This window comes from Panicum virgatum, chromosome 9K (genome assembly GCF_016808335.1).
Source record: "Panicum virgatum strain AP13 chromosome 9K, P.virgatum_v5, whole genome shotgun sequence".
NCBI classification, from domain to species: Eukaryota; Viridiplantae; Streptophyta; class Magnoliopsida; order Poales; family Poaceae; genus Panicum; species Panicum virgatum.
In genome coordinates this window covers 979,651-1,003,386 of record NC_053144.1, presented here as the reverse complement: position 1 = coordinate 1,003,386, position 23,736 = coordinate 979,651, and the positions used below count along the sequence as shown (strand labels likewise).

Sequence of the window (23,736 nt, the reverse complement as noted above, 5' to 3'; positions counted from 1 at the left end):
TTATTTTGTAACTACAATTGCAAATTATGCATTGGAAGCTTAGTTTCTTAGATAGTGTCTATGTGACATGGCATATCATAGACACTACTATATAGTTTTTTTAGATAGTGCAGTGTCATATAAACTCAAAATTATATGTGAGGATATATGTTTTTATGTAAATTATATGCGATCATATATTTAATGCTATAGAACCTACGAAAATAGTTGAGGATAGCCCAATACAAGAGATGCTTTATATGAAAAGGGGCAGAGCAGCATGAAGCTAAAACAGTGACGATGGAGGGGGAAAAGGACGACGCTGAAAATATCATGACCGTTTATGTTTGGGTTGGGCAGCCAAGCCGAAGGCAGCAGGCAGGCAGCCCAAGCAAGCAGCTGTTGGTGGGGCCCGGGCCCGCCCCCTTCCCCCCAGGCTATATATGCCCCACCCCGGGAGTCCTCTGTCCGGTTTCCTCCCCCGTTCCCCTCTTCCTCTCCTCCTCCCGGTGGAGTGCCCCAACCCCAATCCTCCTCTTCTTCCTCCCTCCCCCCTCAACCCTACTCCGACGCGACACCGCGGCCGCGGAGCAAACGAAAACTAAAAAAGAAAGCGGGGGGAGATCGCGACCGGATAAACGCTTGCGCCCGCCCCGATTCGATTCCCCTCGCGGGGGGCCGGATTGGATTGGATCCTCGGATCCCCCCCGCGCGGAGGCCAATTCGGGGCCCAGATCCCCGCGATTCCGGCGGCGGGGGATGAGAGGCCGGGGGGCATGCCTGTGGTCGCCCCTGGCGCGGCAGGAGTGAGGCGGCGCCTGCACCACCGGCGGCGGGACAGCCTGTGCTTGAGGCCGTCCAGGAGGGGGTGGCGGTGGGCGATCCAAGGTCCGAGGCGGCGGTGCCATGTCTCGCTGCTTCCCGTTTCCGCCACCAGGATATGAGAAGACCGCGCCCCCCGACGCCCAGCTAGCCTCCAACCTGCAGCAGCTCGACAAGGTGGAACACACCCCCGGCTCGCCGTCCCCCCAGATTGCCTTGCTCATTCACTGATCGATCGCCCTGTTGAGGTCGCCGGCTCTAGAACCGCCTAATCCTAGTGGAACTTTGCTGCATTAGGATTGGTTGGCAGAGAATTTTCGTCTCTGCCTTGGCCGAGCAGAGAGTTAGGGCAAGTTGGTTAGGGTTCTGGGTGCCACATTTTTTTTCCCAAGTTCTGATAGCTGAGATCACCGGCGTTACAGGATCCGCAAGGCGTTATGTGGGGATCCTTTTCTGTTAGTTCAGTGATTGGGGAGGGGAACTAGGAATTTGCTGAATCAGTATTCCTTGTTTTCTAATGAGCGCGGGCAAGTTGGTTAGGGTGGGCGTTACAGGATGCGCAAGGCGTCACTTTGGGATATCACTTTACAACCAGTTCAAGATTGCAGGAATTAGGAGAAAGCATTAGTTTTGCTGTCTCAATATTCATTCTTTTTCAAAAGAGTGTCTGCCGCTAGGGCAAGTTGGTTAGGGTCTCTGTTGAGGAAACTTTAGCAGAGTTAGGCGTTACAGGATGCTCAAGGTGTTATTTGGGATATCTTTCTTGTTTGGTTCAGTGATTGCCTGGAAATTAGGAAAGCATTATTTTTTGCCGTTTCAGTATTTATTCATTTCCTAAAGAGCACCAAGAACTAGGCCAAGTTGGCTAGGGTCTATGTTTTGGAAACTTCAGCAGTGTTAGGCGTTACAGGATACACAAGGCATTATTTGGGATATCCATTCTCGGTTGGTTCAGTAATTGGCGGAAATTAGGAAAGTGCTATGTTTTCTGTTTCAATTATTCATTCTTTTCCTAAAGAGCGTCCAGAGCTAGGTCAAGTTGGTAAGGGTCTATGCACCAGAAACTTTAGCAGTGTTAGGCGTTACAAGATACACAAGGCATTTAAGGGATCTTTTTTTCGGCTGGTTCACTGATTTGGAGGGACTTGGAAAATGTAGTTTTTCTGAATCAAGATTCCATACTTTCCGAAAGAGCTTCTCCCTGTTTACATGAACTGTATAACTAAGGCTGCATGTGAGAGAAAGATGAATGTTTCATACGGGTGAATCAACGAAACAAGTACTGGTGTTTCGGTGGTCTTTTTAGTTGTTGATTAAGGCTTTGACCTTGCAAGGTTGAACAAATTTGAAAGGGACAGTAGATTTTAGCACGATTATAATGCCAATGAAATGCACGTTTCGAAAACAGTGTTCTATTCCCATGGTTGAAAACTGGTGCGTGTTGGTAAACTGGGATGTGAACATCTGTTATTGCTAGATATATTGTTGGTAGCTGCTGACCACAGGAAAATATGTTCAACCACCTTGTGTCGATACCTTTTTGCAACTATAGTTCAAGGCCACATGAAGAGTTACGTCATTGGTCTTTTTGTGTTGTATTGTCATTGCATATTAACATGATGGTCTGTGCATTAGATATTTAATTGGGATCTTTTCCCTTTTGAACTTGTAATATGTCCTTCTATAAAACACTGCCAGGGCACCATGAAGCTTAAGTGCTTAACATCAAATGATCAAATTGCTAGTGCCATAGTACAATTGTAACTATCTGCTGCTCAGTGGCTACAGTTTACTGGATTCAATGTCTTAGGGGCCTTATATCATTGCTCTTTTTGACTCAAGTTATGTATCCTTACCAGACAGAAGCTTTGCCATCGTGTTTTATTCTTGCCATGTGTGTTTTAAACTTGACGTGATTTTTATGGTATTCAATTGATTGTATTAAAATGGACAAATTAGAAACATTGTAGTAACTAATACAGTTTGGATCACCTAATGTGCAGTAGTAGTTCTAACAAGCTTGTGAATGTAAAAAGTACTTCCTAGACAGCACTCCAGTTGCTGCTGTAATAAAATCCAGAAATACCATTACACAGCAATACCATGGATTGTAAACATTGTAGACCTGTGTAGCACTCACTAAGATGGAATGGTCTTGCCTTTAGGCCTCTGGATATAAGATGTTCTTTTGGTCATTTTCATTTTGTGTGCCATGATTAGCCGTTGCTGCAGGCTTTAGTCAGTGTTTCTGCAAGTTATAGTCCATTCCAGTGTTACAAACAGCTACTTCACCTAGTGTATCAAACTTGCCTTTCCTCTCACAAATTTAGATGTGCAAAAATATGGGAAAAAAACTGAACCAGGGGGATAGATGTCCCCTTGATTTTCATCTTAAGAAGCTTCTGCCGCAACTCGAACCCAGGCTGGCTCAGTGAACTGCTTCTACGGTGTGTTCGGCTGACCAGTTGCACCCTGAGAGTGTTGGCATGTGTAAAAATATGATGCTTCAGACTTTTAAGCTGATGACTAGTTTTTTTTGTCCAATAGATTGCAAGTCGATCAGACCATTACCTGTTCAATCATTCTATGAATATAGATGCAGCTTCATAGAAAAGAAGTTTGATTGTTATTTAGTCCATATTTTTAAGCAAATGGAGCTTAACTTAGTACTGAAGACATTGACTTGAGAGTTAATGTATTGCTATAATTACTTTGTTCCTGTCAGATTTAATAAGCTGTAGTCGGGAGGCCAACTACCTATTTGCATTTTTTGAGAAGTGGGTTCAAAAGTACATTTCTCATGTCTGTACAATAAGGTAAAAATGCTGATAGTATACCAGTTTAGTTCATATTACCTACACTTCAGCAAATTTTTTTTAGCATGAATACAAAGTAATAAGATGTCAAATACAAATTCAATGAGCCGAGAACTCTGGAATGGAACTAGTATGGTTAACATGATTACCAGTTTTCAGTCAGTATGCTTTTATGCAGTGACTCTGGATAGTCATGTACCCGTGTGGTGTGTACCCTGTTCATCTGAAAAGATCAGCATTTTTATCAATTCGGATATTTTAGTTGTTAAATGGTTATTTCTGAATCTGGATTGTATTTCACTATTGCTATGCTCCTGGCCTTTTGTTTCTATTCATTTGCTAGACATTGTGTGCTTGGCATTTAATTGACTTGGAAACAACATTCTTATTTCAGGAGAAACACAAAGAGAAGAAGCATAAGAAGGACAAGGATAAAAAAGAAGGTAAAGAAAGGAAGGATAAAGATAGGAGTAAGGATAAGCATAAAGATAAGAAGGATCGAAAAGAAAAACACAAAGACAAGAAAAAAGACAAGAGCAAAGATAAAAGCAAGGAATCAGTAGAAGGAATTGAAAGACATGATGAGACTCTCCATAATCAGAAGGTCGGAGAGAGCAGCAGGAAATCTGAAGAAAATAAGGATATTAAGTCCAGGGAGGATTTGGTCAGAAAGATACCAGATGAGAAAGGGGCAGTGAGTCGTCCTATTGAAAATTATGCTGTTTCAAATGATAGAAGTCGTGGAGGCTTCAGTGCATCTCCTGCAATTGAGAATGAAAGATCTGCAGTTAATAAAATGCATATTCAATCTAGTAATGCTTCAAGGAAAAATGAGGGATTGGGGCAGCAGAACATCAACCATCAGAGGAATGGGACATCTGTACGACATTCAGAAAACTTCACTACTTCAGCTCAAAGAACTGCTGCTGGTTTTACACCAGCACCTACGATGGAGGAAAGAGTCAAAGCTGGAAGGCCTCCCTCCAATACTGAAGTCACACCCAGAAAAGAGGGGATTGGACAGCGAATCAGTAACATTAGCATATTGGTTCGGAAGAGAACTGAGACTGCAAGCCAAGATGTTGCAAAGCAAGAAGTTGGCACCACCTCTCCATTGCTTCCAAATCATGCTAATACTATGCATAAGGGAAATGGCAAGGTTGCTAGGCCAACGGAGCACACCACAACATCTATTCAGAGATTTGACAGTCCATCTACATCCAATGCAGGAGCGGGGATAGATAGAGGAATTCCTAGGTCAAGTATCTCAAGCCCAAGCATTACAATTCGGAGGCCAAATGGAATGGTGCAATCACCTGAAAACCTTTCTGTCTCTGCTAATAAGCCTGATGCGGGAGGTCTTTCACCTGCTATGTGGAAGGAAAAGGAACACGGTGGAAGGCTACCGCAGGCTAAAATTTCAGCTGATCAGAAACTTGTTATGTCGAAACCTCCAGCTATGGACAAAGCTGCAGATGGAAGAGCTGAAAGGATGGAGAAGGTCAGAGATGGGGCACCTGATGCTGCCAAGAAAGAGGACAAGAAGAGTGATCGGCACGAGAAAAAGAAAAGGAAAGAGAAAGATAAACACAAAGAGAAGAAAAAGGAGAAAGAGGCAAAGAAGGAGAAAGCACAACATAATCACAAAGAGCAAGATAAGCTAAGAGAGAACAATATAAATTATCCGATAGATAGTCTTCACTCGAAGCCCTCGGGCCCTCCTTCAGCCCCACCAGTTGATGATGGAAAATCTGTTGTGCCTGATGAGAAGAAGCGAAAGAATCATGAGACGAATGGTTACTTACAAAGTGAGTTCCTAGCCTATTTTATTTTGCACTTTTGAGCATTATGTAGTCTTGTTGAACACCATTATCCTTTTTTATGGTGCTTTATATTATAAGACTTCTGATGCTGTACAGACGTTCATGATATGCGGCCTACAAAGTTGCCGAGACCAGCCCTCCCGAACAATCGTGTGGAGAATGGTACAGCATCTCATGTAGCCGCGCCACTCTCTTCTGTGAAGCCAGAAGCCCTAAATATTGAAAAGGCTGAAAGGCTCCACAAGAAGGAAGAGAAGTTCAATGGCAACAAACAGGCTCAGCAGCAATCTGCAGCTTCAGTCGATCCAGTGGCTGCTTATGAGAATGGCACACCTTCTAGGAAGTCACCTCACCCTGACTGCAAGTATCTTAGCCAGATATACAGCATTCCTGAAGCACCTCAAATGATGGAATGGCCTGAGCATGAAGGTGAGGACTGGCTCTTCGACCAAGGTAGCAGCAGCCAGTCAAAGAAGGCCAGTTCAGAGGCTGATGGAGCACCCAAAGTGTGGGCTGAGGCTCTGAAAATTGACCCTGCCGATGTCATTGCTTTACCATATGTCATCCCATATTAGGTTGTTGAGTATCGATCCTCTGAAGCTGAAACATCAAAGATCTACACCAACTCTGCTTGTTTCTGCCAGCGCTCTTGCTACAACTTGTGTAGCTTGGCCTGCTGGGATGTTTCATACATTCACAGGTAGCTGTTGTCATAACTGCATGCACCCTTCTAGTTGGGTGCCTAGCTCGCAGCACTTGTGTGAGTCGACGCAGGCAGGGTAGTAGACCGACTGAGTGCCTGCGTGGAGAAACAGACAGTGTTGGTTGCCAAGAGGCTGGATTCTGTAACGAAGTGGCTAGCTGTTATTGCTGCACAATTTTGATCTGTAAGGTGTAAAAGAATTTTAATACCAAAATGTACATTAGAGAGGGGGGCTGAGGAGAGGGAAGACTTGATATTCTTCATTGATAGTAGTTGGATGGATTTGAGCTGCCGCCGCCTGAGAAAGATGTGCTTCCGCTTGATTTATTGGAACACCTCACCTTGACCTGTCTTTTGTATATAACTCTAGTTTGCATAGATGCTGATGGGGGTGGCTTACCTGAGGTTGTAACTTTACTTATTGATCGGCATTTGTTGTTAAAGAGTCAATATCATTAGTGAATTTTGAATTAGTATGTCATTTGACCGTTGCAGCTGGTATGGCTATATTCCTTGTTTGCATGGTTGGTTGGTGTTACGGAGCTCCAGGGGAATTGTAAGGTCAGCTGTCAATATTTGTAGTCACAGTTGTTCGGATGTTAAGCACTCGAGTCCAAACTGTAGATATCGTCCAGCTTACATTTTGTTCGTGATGCATGATACCTGTATAACACTGTATTACTGTCCATTGGAACCACACAAAAAAAAGGTCCCCTGCATGAATGAACTTTGCCCCCGCATGGCAGTGACTTTAGGTATTGGTCCGGGTTACTCTTTCATGTGCTGGGCTGCATATTTTGCTCAGCTCGTGGGCCACAACCACTTGCCAGTCAGTCGTACCGTACGGGAATGTCTCGTACGTGGACGACGGCTGCTGGTGGTCGGCTCGTGATTCCACAGCTGGCTTGCTCGGCTCCTAGCTTGCTCTGTTGCTCAGGATAGCAGCAAGGGCAAGGCGACACCCCAGCAGTAGCAGTTGCTGTATGCTGACCACCGTAACCGCCTGCCTGCCTGCCTGATCATCGGCTATCTCATGGTCTTGGTGCCCAAGCTCAGCCCAACGCATTTGCTACCACCAAAGGTTTCTTCATGCAGTTTTTACCCTCCTTGCTTCCTTCCTGCTGTGCTGCGGATCCTAACCACCCGATTCCTTGCCTTCCTCAAGCGCGCGCGTGCTGGATTTTAGTTTCTAGTGTTTGCTCGCTCTAACCTGCATATTGTTGGCCCACATGCACCATGCCCACTTCTGATGACAGGCACCACTTTTCATTTGATGAATGAACAGGTATACTAATTAATTAATTAATTAATGGCTTAATCCAAACACTAGCGCTCCAAATGTCGTTGGTGTGTGTGTGTGTGTGTGTGTGTGGGTGTGTGTGTGTGTCTCGTGTCTGTCAATGTCAGCACGCACGCACTGACCATCAGGATATTAGCAGACTTTTACAAAAGGAAAGATGCATGCATGATCATCGTTGATCACCACCAGCAATATATACAGTAATTCAGTATGTGTCGCTGCTAGTAATGGATCGCTAAGACTGTAATGGATCGCTGTCGTCGTCGACGTGCTCGCCGCACCCACCTCCACCCAACAACCAATCCATCATCCTTTCTTGCTGCAGGCCAGGCCGCAGGGTCTTTGCGCAGGGGCAGGGCAGGGCAGGGCAGAATCGCTTGCACCCCACTCCAGAAATCCACGCCCATCACCTTCAGCCCGCCTAGCTCCTCCCGGAATTGGAAGCGGTTGGTCGCCGCACCCGGCCCTGCACCTGCTGCGCGCCGACGCCTCGCCATCCCCTATTCCCCCTTGCAGTGCAGTGCCGCCACTATCCCCTCCCGTTCCTGCAGTGGCAGCTGATGCAAGCAAGCCACGCCCGGGCAGCTGATGAGCAGGTCAGCTGTGGAGTGAAGTGAAGCCAAGCGAAGCTGCAGCGTGCACGGCTACAGGACTTACTATTGAGTGTGAGATGAGAACAAGCTTTTGGCCTGCCCTGGTTACAGACTTACAGGACTACTGGACTCCAAGCAAGTGGCTCTTATGCCTTGGCTTTCTCTGTACGGCAAGGGAGAATAACAAGAGGAATGAAAAAAGAAGGTTCCATATGGCAAATAATAATTCTCTAGGAATAGAGTAGGAGTATTTCTTTTCAGTTTCCTTGATGGGTTCCTGCGATCGGATTGATTTGTTTCAAGTACAATTTTTTAGATAAAGTTGGTTTTAAGTACATGCGAGCCAGCCATCTCTTTCTCAAACAAAGGTCTCCCTTGTTTTTTTTGATAGCAAATTGGAGGCGGGCAGCAGGTGGTTGGAGGAGCACAGACATACTATACTGTATGAATGAACCTCACCTCACCCGAGAATCTCTGTAACAATATGGAACCCAAGATCGAAAGCAAAAGGGCTTCTAGGCATCATGCGCGTGGACATTTTTCACATTTCTTTATTTTCTCGTTCGTTTCCTTGATTGACAGGTTTGCTGGATTAGATTTGGTTAGTGTAATATAAGTAGCTGCGAGCAATCCCTTTCTCACTCGCTTTATTTGCCTTCTTTTCTAGCACAAAAAAAAACATACATGCATAGAGATAGAGGTGGTTGGGTTGGAGAAGAGATCGACCCATGAACCTCAGCTAAATCTACAAAAAGGTGCATGAAGTTGAAGCGTGAGAGATCATGGAATTGACTCTAGAGCAGATAACTCATGACTTCATTAATAATGGTGTTTTTCAGCACCTGCTACTGCTAGGCGCCTAGGCCTCACTACGAACTATCCTGAAGCCTGAAGGGGGTCATCTCATAACATAATAAGTAGTACATGTATTAGCTAGCTTGACACATGGATGAAAGCACGCACTTAATAAGCTAGCATACCCCCAACTGTCCATCCAAAAAGCACATGATAGAGTATGTTTCCAGAGCTATGCAAGGGAAGGCAACACCAGGAGATGAAGCAACAAGATGGATGCAGAAACCACAAAGGGAAGGGAGTGGCAATTGCTATGATGGCGCCTGACCTAACCCAACCATCATCTCTCTTTCTTTCCTCTGTCGGTCGGTCAAACCGGCCGCGGGATTAATCGCTGTGGACCGACCGATTAAGCAAATCCACCTCTTGCTTTATCTGGAACGGGTCAAATGCTGCCTTCGGCTTTGTCCTTCAGATATTTCAGAAGAAACTGTATATACTCCGTAGACAGGAAGTGGTGCCCAACACAAGGAGGCAATCAAATATGCAGATCAAATGCCATGTTGGTAGCATCAATCATATCCATGCTGCAGCAATAATCAGATCAATTCCTGGTGCCATCTGCCAAGTACAGAGATCATCTGGATTGAGATTGATGATATCATGCCAATCTATCTATCTATCTCTCTGTCTTTCTCTCTCTGCATGCAGTTTATTTGTGTCTCTCTTTCTCTCTATACTAGTCTCTCCCACCAAACGATGCCTTTCCCAAATTTATTTTTTTTAATTTTGGTTTTGGCCCTCTGGTCTGGCTATATAAACTGCCAATCATGCATCCTTGGCAGCAAAGCCAAAAACACAAGCCCGGACACCCATCTGCACCCTGCATTCCATATAACACAGCAAGCTTGAGAGACGCCGGCCTGGCCAGTGGCCACCTGCCTCTCTCTGCCTGTGCCGTGTCTCTGTTCGTGTGAGCTAGCGTTCCTTCCCCTCTCGGCAGTCGGCCTACAACAACACACATGAAGGACCGCCGAGGCAGCTCCGGCGGCGGCGACCGCTTCGCCGTCTTCCCCTTCTCCATGGGCTGCATGTCGCAGTCCGCCGTCTCCGTCGCCGACCCCACCGAGAAGAAGCCGCAGGGCGACCCCTCTTCCTCCTCCTCGGCCACCGCCACGACCACGGCACAGAGTAATTAAGTTCTTGATTGATGATCGCGATCGAGTTCAGATATGGCCAATTAATTGTTTCAATACCTCTTTTGAATGCAGCAGCAGCAGCAGGTTCGTCAGAAGATGGTGCCGGCGAGACCGCGAAGGAGAAGGCTGCCGTCGCCGCGGCCGCGCCGGGCCTCGTGGCGGCCGGGGTGTCCAGGCTGATGAAGGGGATCAGGAGCCTGTCCCTGATGTTCGCCGGCGACGACGAAGAGGAGGAGGAGAGGGAGATGGTGATCGGGTACCCGACGGACGTGCAGCACGTGGGGCACATCGGCTGGGACGGCCACAACAAGGTCGGCGCCATGGGCATGGTGAACGCCTTCTCCCTGCCCTCCTCCCTCTCCCTCCGCCAGCTCGAGATGGCCATGGACCAGGCGGCGCACGCGTCGGCCTGATGATCATCGGCTGCCACAGTGGTGGTGGCAGTAGCAGTAAAAATCCATCGAATTGCAGCTGCTGCTTACTGCTGCTGATGCCGTAAAAGTAAAAACCTCCCTGTCATCTGGTACATGCATGCCTTTGGATTTCTTTCTTCATCTTTTTGCATTGGTGAGAGCATGAGACGAGTAGCATATTTGTGTATATATGCATGCCGACTTGTATAGATTGTGAGAAGTTGCCATCATATCTCCATCAACACTGGTGGTGCTTGCTGGAGTATATGTCAGTTTGTGCCTGCTGTGACCTCTATCTGTTTTCCATTTGTTTTCAAAAAAGAAAGAAAGGAAGGAAGAAAGAAAGAAGAAATGTTCATGGCTAGTATCTCTGAATGTGATGAGCAGAGGTAAATTTGACTATTGTTACCGGCCGTGTTCTGGCCTTCAATTCTTCTAGGGGTACATGTACATGGTGGTACACCGGATCACTGCTGTCATTAGTAATGAATTGCAAGCATGCACAACACAGTACACTGATCCAAGTCTTTAATTTGCATTGCTGGCTCAACAACAACTACAATAACAACGCTAATCCATCATGCGTACACGCATACTACTAGTGACCGACCGCTAGCATGCAGGTCGAATAATGCCAGCCACTGCACCCTGCAGCTGCTACTAGTGATCAAAATGATTCAGACGAATTAACTAATCCGTAAGACCAGTACACGTAGCAATTATTCTAGAAAAAAAAAGGTGGCAACCACCGGGTGTATGTGCACGCGTACATGGTGACGGTGAAGGGTCCAGCAGCCCAACCTTTTTTCGGTTGCTTATCACGTCAAGAATATGACAATGGCGATGGGCTACTGTTCTGTCGTTGCTGCTGCTTCTAATGCTTTATTAACTCTGATGAAAACGCTATTCGCCAATGACGGAAAATATCCCACGCATCAACTCCTTCAAACTCTACAGTTAGAGAAAAAAAAAACAAAACCGAAACTTGTGACGCGGGCGGGATTAAGCTCGTGGGATCCACATGTCATAGACACAGGTCCCACAGGAGGATTAGGACTAGTGGCCATGATCAAAGGGTGCGACAGCTGAGCAGGGCAAATCATTTGGATAGTGAATTCTGATCCATGGCCACCTTACCTAGCAGGCCTTGTCTTCATGCTCTCTGTCCTTAATTAAGTAATAATCTGGCCCTAAAAATAATTGATAAATCTCACCAACCACGGATTAACAAGATGCAACTGACAGTACGTGCCTAACTACTGTTATTAGCCCTCTGTCTGCCGATTTTGTTCCATTTTAGGTTTCCGACAAATTAGCACAAGTTCTTTATTATAAGTAGTACGTGCAAAGAAACCGAATTCGATGTAATGATCTGATGTTATCTGTGATGAGTACAACTAGGGGTACGACCAGCAATTAATTGGATGCAAATGCCAGGTTGAGTGATATGCTAGATTTTAGAATATGTAAAAGCAAGTCTTTTATGTCTTTAAAAAGGAAGATTCTTCGGTGACACCAATATACATGATTTACAAAAAAAAAGTAGTCAAAGAAACAAAACTATATACATGCATTCTTTTATTCTAGAGTGTTCGAAATAAGCATCCTACCTGAACAATTCAATTGTCTGGCTGATGCCTGGTATGCAGGGACATGGTCCCACCTGTCAGTCGGAACTGTTCTGTTACTGGGAATCTTACGGTAGTGCCTGTCTGGTTCTTTATCATGAGAGGGTTTGGATTAAGTGAGACTGATCAGTCCAAATGCTGTTTTTAATGCGCTTAATCAAATGGGAAGAAAACAAACATCACAGTGGGGTAGAGCGTTAGCTCACAAGTCCTTATTGTTTATGGTGAGCTTTGTTATGGAAAGAAAGCCAGTCCGTGACAAACCTAACTGCATCATCACCACCATCACATTACTTCATGGTTGTTGATGGCAATGTATAGACCAAAGCTGCTACTATTATTTCCAGTTTTGAGTTCCAGGTTTGGGTGGAGATCTTGATTTGTAAGCATCCATAGTCTCTTATATAGATCAGAATAGGGTGGAGTCTGCGAAATGAAAAGTGGCTGTGATTACAATGATGCAGTATATGCCTATATTTCTTTTCTGTACAACTTGTGGAATATTCGTGAATTCTTGGGTTGATGGACAAACATAGACGAGCAACTAGAGTGTTCTTGTTTCAGAAGCCCTGGCGCCCAACAACATGCTTTCCGGAGGGAGAACCATGAAGGCGTACAGAGTTGCTTCTGACGCTTGAGCTTTGGAGTCAGTTCAGATTGAGTATTTCATTCTGAAGAGAACCAAATGCGAAACCTGAAAAGAAAAGGAACAAGCAGCACCTGTTACTTACTAGCTAATTTAGTTGTTTTCTTGAAGAGAAATATAGAAAAGCAGGATACCATTACATTACAAGGCACTTCATATGAAAAGGTAGCCTCTTCAGCAAGTCATCATACTTCAAACTCATAAGAGATCACATGCCATAGACCCTATTCATACTTTAGCATCATATTGCAGCTTGACAACTCTTTCAACTCACGAGATGGAATCAACCAAAATTATTTGGCCAAGTGGTCAGCCACTGTTTCACATAACTGTTGTTCACATCCATCAAACAGACAGCTGATTGTGCTCTGGACTTGGCCGAAACTATAATTCTGATCTCCCTCAGTATCTATACAATATAATCTCACGGCACAACAGAACAATAATCACAAGTTGCACACTAAAATGGAATTTAACTCAACATCAGCAGCTTGATAGTGATGCCATGGTGTCTGACATTCATCAAGTAAGACAGTGAATCATGAGTTACTACCTCGCCTGGGATCAGCACTGGGATACCCGGTGGGTAAGGGCAGATTAGCTCACCACAAATTTCACCTAGGCTGTCCTCAATTCTCACTCTCCTCTTCTTTGCAAAGAAGGCCTCTCTTGGAGTCAGATGCACAGAGATCTTGTCTAATGGGCCGCAAACACAATTTTCTTTCATAGGTTTGGAGCTATTTGCAAAGAAATATTTTTCTGATAGATGCTTTGCAGATTGCACAAGCTTCTCAACATCTTGCACTCTGGTTCCTAAGTTAACTGCAAATGTCACTGATCGTGTGCCAACAAGCTCAGATACGATTTGATGACCTTCATATAAAATGTCATAGGCTTCATATCCCGATAATTGCAGATCTGAAGCGCTGAATGTAATACGCAATGGATCGATAGCAGGGAAATCAGAAGCAAAACATGGCAAGTCCAGAACAGATATCCCTGGGATTACCATCAACTGGTCTTTTGTTTCTGATGCTATATCTAATGGTTCGTCAAATATATTTGTGTTCTTGCTCAGATGATATCTTGCAGCATCCAAAGATGACAGTAGTAGGTAACTCGGGCTTGAGCTCTGGAGGACCTGAAGGCACTTGCTTACTTGATCTACATTCACAAGATCTCCAGCTGTATGAAGCATTGAGGACTGTGTAAGGGAGCACAGGACCTTGTGTGTGGATTGCACAGCCAGGTCAGCACCTTGCTCAATTGCAGTGCTTGGCAAACTCTCGTGGAACTTGAAATGTGCACCATGTGCCTCATCAACTATAACTGGAATGCCTCGTGGGTGACAAACACTAACAATACCTTGCACATTGCTGCATAAACCATGGTATGTAGGCGAAGTAACAAGAACAGCGCCAACCCTCTTTCCATCCTCCTCCAACTCTTTTACTGCTTCGTCCACCTGCAAGGGGGTGATACCACCAGCAATGTCCCATGCTGGATTATACTCTGGTATTATGTATTTAGGTACCGCACCAGACAAGACCAGTGCAGAGATCACAGAAATGTGGCAGTTTCGTGGTACAATGAGGTAGTCTCCGGGAGAACAAGTAGCCATCACTGACGCCTGTATCCCACAGGTTGTTCCATTGACAAGGAACCAAGTTTTAGACGATCCAAACAATTGAGCTGCTTGCTTCTGTGCATCCAAAATCACACCTTTTGGGGAGAAGAGATCATCAAGCTCTGGTAGCTCGGGTAAGTCATGCAAAAATGCCCCTGAGCCAATAAGTTTTGACAAAGAAGATGGAGCGGCTTTTCCTCTATTGTGTCCTGGGAAGTGAAAGCAGGCAACATCTTGACTGGCAAGCAGTGCCTGAACCAGAGGGGCAGTTCCACCTTGAATAACTGCTGAAGATTCAGCTGGCGAAGCTTCAGGCTCAGATATCCTTGGGGTGCTCAATGATGTTCCACATTGTACAGCAGTATGTCGTCTGTGAGATTCCTAAGAGGCAACAAAATTTGTACAGTCACATACAATACAGTAACTCAACCGAAAATTCCAATTGTCACAGGTAAAACATACGAAGCATATTTTAATTACAAGCGAGCTCTTCTGGCAGAGGAAATACAGGGCATCTTCAATAAAAGTTTCAGCAAAGGAGAGTGAGCATGAGTAAACAAGTATTTGGTAAAAAAAAGAAGGGAGAGAAGATGGCAAGAGGCTGAACAGATAATGAAACAAAGTTACACACATCCAATGGGATTGGAATGGCAAGGCCATAGCTTCAGCAGAGAATATGAAGTTACTGGTGCAGTTTAGTGCCGCACTTGAAAGCCAAAATCCTCATTCACAAATAGCAGTCTAATTTACAATGGAACAAACATTCTAGAAGCAGCAAACTATAAATTGGCAGTCGTCTAGTAGCTCACAATCTAAGGCCATTCTCAGTGGAAGTTTCATGGACACGATTAACTAGAGTGATACATCATCTAAAAATATTTGAAACTAAGATGAAACACCTCCCCTCAATGCATAGTTTCACCTATTGATGTTTCCTAGGTTACATGCAAGATGCAAGTTGTTTAGGTACTAGTGTACATAAGGTTTCATCCCTATAAAACCTATTTCACCTCTCTTCATTAATACACTGCCACATCACCAAAAATTCTGACATGACAGTCCATTTAATGCCCATGAAACTCCCAGCAGCACTAAATCCCTGATCAAATCTATTGGAACAAGAAGAAAGCCGGTGAGGCAGGTTCCATGATGAGCCATTGAGCCAAAATCATTCAGAGGACGAAGCTAAAGCCAGTGAGGCAGAAAGCAGGATGAGATTACCCTGTGAGGTGGGCAGCGCGAGAAGAAAGCGGGCGAGCTGCTGCCAGTAAGGAAGTGAACCATGCTTGCACGCTGTCACACTGCTGCATAAAGATGGCAACGGGTAATTTACAATGCATTCAATTCAACAAATAAGATCAGAACTCGAATAATTTACAATATAAATAGTTGAAACATCAATAAGAAATTACATAAATAGAAGATTATAATAATCTAGTCTAATACTTTTGCTATACGCTTTCCTCGTGGCCATGAAACTGTGAATTATGCCACCCTAACCTATATTAGAGAAAATTTCACGCTCAATAAAAATGACCAAACAATCATTCAATAACTCATCACACATGCGATTTATCGTTTGATTCTTCACTAGATTCAACCCAGAAAATACTCGCACATTCAATAACCCTGAGTACTGTCACGACCCCAAATTTCAAGGCCCGGACGGTCCGGTGTGAGGCCCGGACAGTCCGGTAGCTCATCTGTTCTAGCGTGCCGCGCGTCGCGCGAGGCCACGCGCCAGCCATCCTCGGTATGCGTGTGTCGGGTATCGCCGCCGGCCATTCTCGGTTAATGCATCCTTATCCGCAGTTGTCGTCGCCGGCCTTATCCCCCTCTGAGCTGCCGTATTCCCCTTCTCCTTCTCCCCCTTCCTCGAGCTCGAGCCGAGCAATGGCACAGCCGGCGCCACGACCATCTCCGTCGCACCTCGCTCCGATTCCGCGCGCCAGAGCCTGCTCCGCCTTGTCCTCCACCTTTGCCGTGCTTCCCCAAGTCCGGCCGAGCCCCACCCTAACCGGAATCGATCCCGCACCGGCCGGCCGCCATTGGAAGCCGTCGCAAGGAGCTCCGTTGCCGCCGCCGATTCGCCGCCCATGGTGAGCCCCGCTTCGATTCCTCATGGCTGCACCTCCCCACCGCCGCCCTCCTCCGATTTGGGTGCTCATCCATCCTTTTGCCCTCTTCTACAGGCTTCCCGGCGAGCACCTCCACCCATCATCGTCTCTGCTCGCTGTGGCGCCTCCCTGTTGCGTCGTTCCTTCGTCTGAGCTTTGGGTGAGCTCCCCCTCACCCTGGGCCGCGCTCTGCTTGTGCTGTTCCACCCCTGCTTGCCGTTGGCGGGAGTAGTGAGCCTCGCCGCCGTGCTACGTGCGTGATTCTGTGGGTAGAAGATGAACAGTAGAAGCTAATAACAATAATTGTTGTACTTGTGTGTGTTTGAGTTTACAAAAATCATAGAAAAATATATATAGATCCAAAAATAGTGAAACTTATTTTGTTAGTTTCCTCTTGCTTAGATCTACTCAAGAAAAATATAGTTTTGCATGTTACTTTGCTGTAGATTTATCTATAGTTTTATCTTGCAAAAGTGAGTTTAATGCTTGGTTATTTGTGTACTGCTCGAAAAATCTCAAACTAAATTTTGTTAGACTCTTTGTGAGGTGTAGTTTTCAGTGGTGCAACTTGTTCACATGATTCCTTGCTGTTTAACAAAGATTTAGCTTGTTTTCTTATACTTTGGCTGAAAATGGTTTATTCTAGAACTTCTTTCTGGAAAGTGATAAAATGGCAAAACCAGTTTTGTTAGCTTTGTTTTCATGCCTAGTATCTAAGATAATTTTCTTGGATTTGTTTAGTTCAGTTTGTATTTATTTTCTGATTTACCTTGGTTAGAGTGGCTGAAAACTAATATATTTATGATTAATTATAGGAAAATGCTTTTACTGCAAAACCAATTTTCATGAGTTCCTTGTATTGTCCTCTGCATGCTCAAATTATTTCATGATTTATGCTTGCTGTATAAGTTTGTTTGCTAATTCTTGATCTAGCTTTTCTGTTCGCGTGTACGATAGTGATTGTTTGTCGTCACGTGTGTTACGTTTGTGCTTCATCGCATGTGTGCCATTCATTATGCATGTCTTATCACCCTTGCATAATCTAGGGTATCACACTAATGCATGCATCTCATTTCGTGCATAGCATTTCTTGCACAATTATGGCATCATGCTAATTCTGGCATCTCATTCATGCATTATAGTGACTGAACCGTCGGAGAACGAACCTGTTGAGCCTGCCGAGTCCGTCGAGCCTGAACCCGGAGTCCAGTTCATGGTCGAGCCCGAAGTTAACCAAGGCAAGCAGCTAAGCATGATTCCTTACTCCTATTTAATCTGAATTAGTTAGTTACATCACTGGGTAATATGGGGTTATATAGTATGTATGTATTGCATTTTGGTACCTACTCTCTTGCATTACCCTTCCTTGAATTGTTATTCATGTCCTTGTCACTTGTTAGTCAGTTAATAACTTAATCTGACTAGATGCTTAGCCCTGCTTAGAATACTCATATTACTTGTTCCTTGAATTGTTATTCATGTCCTTGTCACTTGTTAGTCAGTTAATAACTTAATCTGACTAGATGCTTAGCCCTGCTTAGAATACTCATATTACTTGCTAGAAAGGAATGGTTTGGAGTATCACACTTACCTGATTATCCTTGATCGCACTAGAGTATCTGGGGCAAGTGGAGTGCAGTATCGAGATTCGAGCGGAATGTTAGGGCCTAGAGAATGAAGTCACATGGGCATAGTCCGCTTGGATCGATTAAGGACCGAGTGGACGACGTCGGTTTTGAGCACATTTCCGTGCTACCACATATCCAATATAATGGAACGGATAAGCCAATTACCTTATTTGACTTGATCATTGTTGTGCAGTCCTAGATGCGTGGCCAAAGGCTATGCAGAGAGGCTTAGAGGTGTCCCCCGGGTGGACCTATGTGTAGGAAAGTTTAGAGCTGTCCCCGGTGGAAACTAAGTCTCTACGCGTAAGCTAGGTGTGAAGATTTCAATGATCGAGCCATGTTGGGAACGGTTGACGCGAGTACCCCCTTATCCAACTTTGGCCGGTTGGGTGAGTCGCATGGTCCTTGCGTCGTGTGGGTAAAGTAGTACACCCTTGCAAGGATATAATCAATTCGAATTGCCGCGCTCTCGGTTATGAGCAAGCTCTTTAACCCATGAACTCCTCATAGCTTATCGTTTATGATGGGAATAATTCATGTTATAGTTATGATCAGTTATAGATTATATTACTCTCTTAATCAACTAAAAGTGTTTGGAGTTGGGCAAGATTAATTAATTCTGATAGGTGATAGTGTAGAGAGCTAATGCTTATGCAATAATTACTTAACCTTAAAGCTGTTACTTGAGCCTTGCATGATCCTTGTTTATTTAATCGCGTAAGTCTTGCGGAGTACCTTTTGTACTCAGGGTGCTTTCTAAACCTAGTTGCAGGTGAGCCGAAAGTGGTGTTCGGCCACTTCTACCCCGCTGATCCAAACGCGGGGAAGGAGTAGGTCGTGGTGGTTATAGTGATGTCCTTGAGCAAGACATCATTACTTTAGTAAGTACTTATCGTATCTGAGCTTCGTGAGAGTATGTAAATGCAATAAACTTTACGTATCTGTTTAATATGACTTTCGTGAGCCCAAGGCTTGTAATGGAACTTTTGAACCCTCCTATATTGAATTTGTAATGTTAAGCTATGAACTCTGATTTTATATAACTGCTCTTTGTGGATTGTTGGCTATGTATTCGATTGTATACGGTATGTGCATATGCTGATTCTGGGCGTATGTTGGAGCACATACCGGGACTACCGGATTTGATATTATTTTGAATGAACGACGTGTCGGTTATTCGTGTCTCTAGATGTGGGATAACACGTGGTACGTTCTACGGTAAGCACGTGTTAACTCTCATCTGGGTGATAATGACTGGCGGTTCGTTTAAAATAGTATCAAATTGGGCGGTTTCACAAGTACTCACCGCTAAATAGCTGTTTCTGAAAAAAAAATCGAGCTGGGCAGCTAGCTGTTGCAGCCGGGCGCACGATCGCCGAGGCGGCTGGCGCAGGTGCGCCGGGTTTGCCGGCGGCCGCGCACGGGGAGAGGCGCGCGCGCCGCGCTTGCCCAGCAGACCAGCAGGCAGCAGGGGCCGTAGGCGGGCGGGCGTCAGGCGGCAAGGCCGGCGGCGCGACTGCGGGACGCCCTCGGGAAAGCAGGGGCGGTAGGGCTCCGAGATAAGCCAAAATCATTCATTCAGAGGACGAAGCCAAAGCCAGTGAAGCAGAAAGCCGGATGTGAGCAGGACGGATTACCCTGTGATGTGGGCAGCGCGAGAAGAAGGCGGGCGAGCTGCTGCCGGTAGGGAAGTGAGCCATGTTTGGTTGGGCGGCGAGAGACGGGACGAGCCGAGGACGACGAACTGAAACGGTGGGGAGGGAAGAAGGCCACGGAGGCGATAACGTTTTCGGCCTGAGCAAATGTGGCCCGGCCCATGTAAGAATTACAAAGTCCATGCCCATGTTTCACGCCAGGCTTAATAATTTTAATAATAATTTGGTCGGTAATAAAACCAACTCCGGAGTAGTAACTACTAAGGTAACTAATAACGAGGAAGGTAATTAATGATGAATCAGTAGTATTCAGTAGGCTAGTCTGGTGGAGTTGAGGAGGCACTTGTGGGGCTCCCGGACGATGTAAACCTCGTCGGCGACGGCGGCGTGCAGGTCCTGGTTGCGGTTATAGCTGTCCAAACGTGCCGGCACGGCACTACACGGCACGGCCCGTGCCAGGCACGGCCCGTGCCAGGCACGGCACGACCTGGCACGGCACTAAGTGGCACGGCAAACTAGCCGTGCCGTGCCCAGTAGTGCCACCGTGCCGGTGTCAAGGCACTAGCACGACACGGCTAACACTTTACCGTGCCGTGCCGTGCCAAGGGGCACAGTAGTGCCAGTGCCGGCACTAGCACTATAGTGTCAAAACACATCATTCAACTCTAAATTTCAAGCACTTTCAAGTCTCAAACATATAGAAGCAAATAACAGATAAGAAATTGAACTGAATCAAACTCAGACACAAACCAAACTCAAACAGTTAACAAAAAATCAATTTTATTAGGAGCTTGTGCAATGGCTGCCTCATTAAAAACCTCTCTAGGTAAAACTCACCCTTGTGAGAAACCCTAGAGAGGGAAAAAGAGTACAGCCAAGCTCCAATTAAGTAGTTCATTACATCACAGTTCAAACTTAAAGTTCTATAGTCCAAGTCCTAAATATTACAGGCCATTACATAAATGATCATGAATCAAGATAAAGTTCTTCAAAAGCTTCCTCAAGCTCCTTGTCCTCCACATTCTGTTGCAGTCTTGCTTCTGCAGCCTCCCAGTCTTTGATGCAGGTCAGCATCTCCACCATTTCAGGCTTCAAACTCCTTCGCCGCTCCTCGATAATCCTGCCTGTCATACTAAAAGTGGATTCTGAAGATATGGTAGACACAGGAACAGTTAAGATATCTTTAGCCATGATTGACAATACTGGATATGTAAGTTTGTGTTGACGCCACCAGTCCAAGATGTTAAAGTCATCAGTTAGGTGGTTTACAGTGTCACAGTCCAAGTAGGACACAAGTTCAGAAGCATTAGAAGCTGATGACCTTACTGCATTCAGTAGAGAAGTTGCAGATGTATCTCTAGACATGTTAGGATTACCAGGCAAGATAACACCACCCAAAACAGGACCATCATCATCATATATTTCATCCCAAGCAGATCTTGACTTACCAGACAGGACAGGAGGGTCAGTCCTCCTCAACCTAACAGCACCATATTTCTCATCATATTTATTGTAAACATCAGCAAGTCTAGCTCTAGTGCCAACCAAATAAGCAGAATAATCAGTACTGGTGAGATTACCTAGCCTTCTTAGCACCCTAGTAAAACCTTTCATTTTAGCTCTGGGGTCCAAGATAAATGCAAAAGAGTAAAGCAAAGGTATGTCCCTCCAATACTTATTATATTTGTCTATCATAGGTTGCACCACAGATCTGATGTGCACATCATTAGCATAGTTTTTTAGGTGCAGAGAAATCTTAACAAGATAATGAATCATAAGTGGAGATGTAGGATAGTACACACCAGACAATGTGACAGTAGCATCATAAAACAACTCAAGAAAGGATAGCACTTTTTGTGCCATCATCCAATGATCCTCAGTTAACAGCAAAGGCTCACCTTCATCCCTAGAATACTGAGCTTGGATGAAAGTAGTGAAAGGGGACTTATGAGGAAACAGATGTTTAAGCATTAGGTAGGTAGAATTCCACCTAACCTCCATGTCCAGTTGAAACTTTCTAGGCCTAACACCAGTTGCAATGCAGTAGCTTTTATATGCAGCAATCCTCTGATTAGATGAATTTAAAAATGATATTGCAGTTCTAAATGTTTCTATCAAAGACTTAAGAGTAGTTAGTGCCTCCTTGACAATCAGATTCAGAATATGACATGCACAACGCTGATGCAAGAATATAGAATTGACTGCATTGTTTAAACTAGATGATGCATACTCTGGTTCATCAATTACTTCAAGACCAAGGTATTTAGACAGAATAGGTTTCAGTTTATGCATGGCTGATGCATTAGACGATGCATTGTCCAAAGTAACAGCAAACACCTTTTCAGACAAACCATAATCAGCAAGAACAGATGCTACACGGTCAGCAATATTTTGTCCATTGTGGGACACATCAATAAGAACCAGACCAAGCACCCTCTTCTCTAGTTGCCAGTCAGAGTTTATGTAGTGAGCAACAACACTAATGTAATCCTCTTTGGCATTACCAGACCAAATGTCGGAGGTTAGACACACACAGTTAATAGAAGTAGTAAAAGTCTCAACAAGTTTAGCCTTGCAATCAGTGAAGTACTTTAGTATGTCTCTAGAGGTGGTTTGCCTAGACACTTTAGTATATTTAGGATTGTGAGCATTTTTAATGTACTCGACAAAAGCCTCAGATTCACCAAGAGAGATAGGAACATCTAGTCTAGCAATCAATCGAACAAGTTCAGTACGAGCGCGCATAGGACAGTAGTCCCAAGTACGCATACTACCATCAGAAGTAAAAGAGATTTGAGACTGAGACATGCGATCCTTTTCACGCTTCTTAACGCAAACTAAAATGTGCCGGGATAAGTGACCAGTGCCACCACTAGAGAAAGCAGAGTAGACCTTAGAGCAGTGAAGGCATCGAGCTCCATACCTGACCGTCTTACCATTGATTTCCTTGAATAGTTTCTCATAGTCAACCCAGACAGGAGAGGTAGAGGGGCGTGGGCGCTTGGCGGTGTTACCGTCAGGTGCAGGTGGTTCCTCAACGTGTTCGCCGTCGCCGTCGACGGGAATAGCATCATCAGCGGTTGCGCCGAATAGGGCCGCGCGGTCCTCGTCCATGTTGTCCTCGTCGTCATCTCCGGCCAAGCCGCACAACCGCCGCTCCTCGTTCATGCCCACCTCCACCGTCTCTTCGTCAGATCCGGCCATGCTCAAGCGCCAGTGACCTGGTTCCTCAACAGCTACAATGCAACACAGAAAAGAACAGGGGTTAGGGTTAAATCTTGGAGAAGAAACGGTACTGGATGACTGGATCTAGGATTAGGGTTAGGGTTTGGGACTTACCTTTGTAGCTGGAGCACCAGGTGCACCGGCGACGTGGATGAAGCACGGATCCAGCCCTCCGCTTCCGGCCCTGGTTCCTCAACGGATCCCTTCTACATCTACAGAAGAACTGAAGAAGTGAGTGAGAGTCTGAGACTGAGAGAATAGGTACGAAAGGGAGAGGATTCGTTTCACTTACGCTAGATCCGGATCCGGAGCACCAGAGTCCGGCGGCGGCGATGGTGACGGAGATGACGAGGAGGACGACAAGGAGATGAGGACGCTACATGGTCTGTGCGAGATCGAGATGATGGGTCTCCAAGGCCGTGCCGTCTGCTAGTGCCGGCACCAGGCCCCAGCCTCTCACCGGAGTTCAGGAAGACGAGGGGAGAGGCCGAGAGGCGAGAGTGAGAGATCAGAGACGAGAAGAGAGGCGAGGCGAGCGGCTGCCGGGGGGAGGAAATGAATCAGGGTTAGGGTTGGGAGGGAGGGCGGCCGGCGCCGGGGCTTATATAGCCCAGCCACCAACGGGCGGATCGCCTCCCCAACGGGACGATCCAACGGTCACCGGAGGCGCGAGGGGGAGGCTGCGGCGTGCCCATCGGGCCGCCTCCGTGCCTCACGGGCCGAGGCCGTGCCTCCCCGTGCCGCCGCTTCTGTCGGGCCGGGCCCGT

General features: G+C 45.7%; 4 protein-coding genes and 2 long non-coding RNA genes across 10 annotated transcripts; 3 read left to right on the top strand and 3 right to left on the bottom strand.

Moving 5' to 3' along the window:
- Nucleotides 1-463: 463 nt before the first annotated feature.
- On the top strand, nucleotides 464-6,624 carry LOC120649116 (zinc finger CCCH domain-containing protein 18-like). The gene is made up of 3 exons (XM_039925801.1): nucleotides 464-978; nucleotides 4,012-5,425; nucleotides 5,537-6,624. The coding sequence occupies exons 1-3, from the start codon at nucleotides 886-888 to the stop codon at nucleotides 6,013-6,015; spliced, it is 1,986 nt and encodes a 661-aa protein (XP_039781735.1). The 5' UTR covers nucleotides 464-885; the 3' UTR covers nucleotides 6,016-6,624.
- Nucleotides 6,625-9,402: 2,778 nt separating this feature from the next.
- Nucleotides 9,403-10,810, top strand: LOC120649115 (CRIB domain-containing protein RIC4-like). 3 transcript variants are annotated; one of them, XM_039925798.1, is made up of 2 exons: nucleotides 9,403-10,022; nucleotides 10,100-10,810. In XM_039925798.1, exons 1-2 carry the CDS (start codon nucleotides 9,854-9,856, stop codon nucleotides 10,441-10,443), a joined length of 513 nt encoding a protein of 170 aa, XP_039781732.1. In that variant the 5' UTR covers nucleotides 9,403-9,853; the 3' UTR covers nucleotides 10,444-10,810. The 3 variants fall into 3 exon arrangements, with proteins under 3 accessions (XP_039781732.1, XP_039781734.1, XP_039781733.1); XM_039925800.1 differs by having other exon boundaries at nucleotides 9,404-10,022; nucleotides 10,106-10,810; XM_039925799.1 differs by having other exon boundaries at nucleotides 9,416-10,022; nucleotides 10,103-10,810.
- Nucleotides 10,811-12,389: 1,579 nt separating this feature from the next.
- Nucleotides 12,390-14,582, bottom strand: LOC120649114 (arginine decarboxylase-like). Of its 2 annotated transcripts, none has more exons than XM_039925797.1 (2): nucleotides 12,852-14,582; nucleotides 12,390-12,765 (listed from the first exon to the last, which is right to left on the bottom strand). In XM_039925797.1, exon 1 carries the CDS (start codon nucleotides 14,336-14,338, stop codon nucleotides 13,190-13,192), a length of 1,149 nt encoding a protein of 382 aa, XP_039781731.1. In that variant the 5' UTR covers nucleotides 14,339-14,582; the 3' UTR covers nucleotides 12,390-12,765; nucleotides 12,852-13,189. The 2 variants fall into 2 exon arrangements, with proteins under 2 accessions (XP_039781731.1, XP_039781730.1); XM_039925796.1 differs by having other exon boundaries at nucleotides 12,858-14,582.
- A 1,432-nt stretch (nucleotides 14,583-16,014) lies between these two features.
- Nucleotides 16,015-17,903, top strand: LOC120649113. Its single transcript, XR_005665162.1, has 3 exons — nucleotides 16,015-16,443; nucleotides 16,537-16,621; nucleotides 17,604-17,903. It is a non-coding gene; the product is annotated as an uncharacterized LOC120649113 (long non-coding RNA).
- Nucleotides 17,904-20,710: 2,807 nt separating this feature from the next.
- On the bottom strand, nucleotides 20,711-22,489 carry LOC120648935 (zinc finger BED domain-containing protein RICESLEEPER 2-like). The gene has a single exon (XM_039925560.1). It carries the CDS (start codon nucleotides 22,487-22,489, stop codon nucleotides 20,711-20,713), a length of 1,779 nt encoding a protein of 592 aa, XP_039781494.1.
- A 230-nt stretch (nucleotides 22,490-22,719) lies between these two features.
- On the bottom strand, nucleotides 22,720-23,417 carry LOC120649112. Of its 2 annotated transcripts, none has more exons than XR_005665161.1 (3): nucleotides 23,262-23,417; nucleotides 23,084-23,192; nucleotides 22,720-22,980 (listed from the first exon to the last, which is right to left on the bottom strand). It is a non-coding gene; the product is annotated as an uncharacterized LOC120649112 (long non-coding RNA). The 2 variants fall into 2 exon arrangements; XR_005665160.1 differs by having other exon boundaries at nucleotides 23,084-23,181.
- Between the last annotated feature and the right edge of the window lie 319 nt (nucleotides 23,418-23,736).

Excerpts from the sequence above, each read along its gene's own strand:
- LOC120649115 (XM_039925798.1), top strand. The coding sequence starts at position 9,854 with ATGAAGGACCGCCGAGGCAGCTCCGGCGGCGGCGACCGCTTCGCCGTC. Across the intron at positions 10,023-10,099 it reads CGCCACGACCACGGCACAGA|CAGCAGCAGCAGCAGGTTCG; the intron begins GTAATTAAGTTC and ends CTCTTTTGAATG.
- LOC120649114 (XM_039925797.1), bottom strand. The coding sequence starts at position 14,338 with ATGGCTACTTGTTCTCCCGGAGACTACCTCATTGTACCACGAAACTGC.
- LOC120649116 (XM_039925801.1), top strand. The coding sequence starts at position 886 with ATGTCTCGCTGCTTCCCGTTTCCGCCACCAGGATATGAGAAGACCGCG. Across the intron at positions 979-4,011 it reads ACCTGCAGCAGCTCGACAAG|GAGAAACACAAAGAGAAGAA; the intron begins GTGGAACACACC and ends TTCTTATTTCAG. Across the intron at positions 5,426-5,536 it reads GACGAATGGTTACTTACAAA|ACGTTCATGATATGCGGCCT; the intron begins GTGAGTTCCTAG and ends GATGCTGTACAG.
- LOC120648935 (XM_039925560.1), bottom strand. The coding sequence starts at position 22,489 with ATGCGCGCTCGTACTGAACTTGTTCGATTGATTGCTAGACTAGATGTT.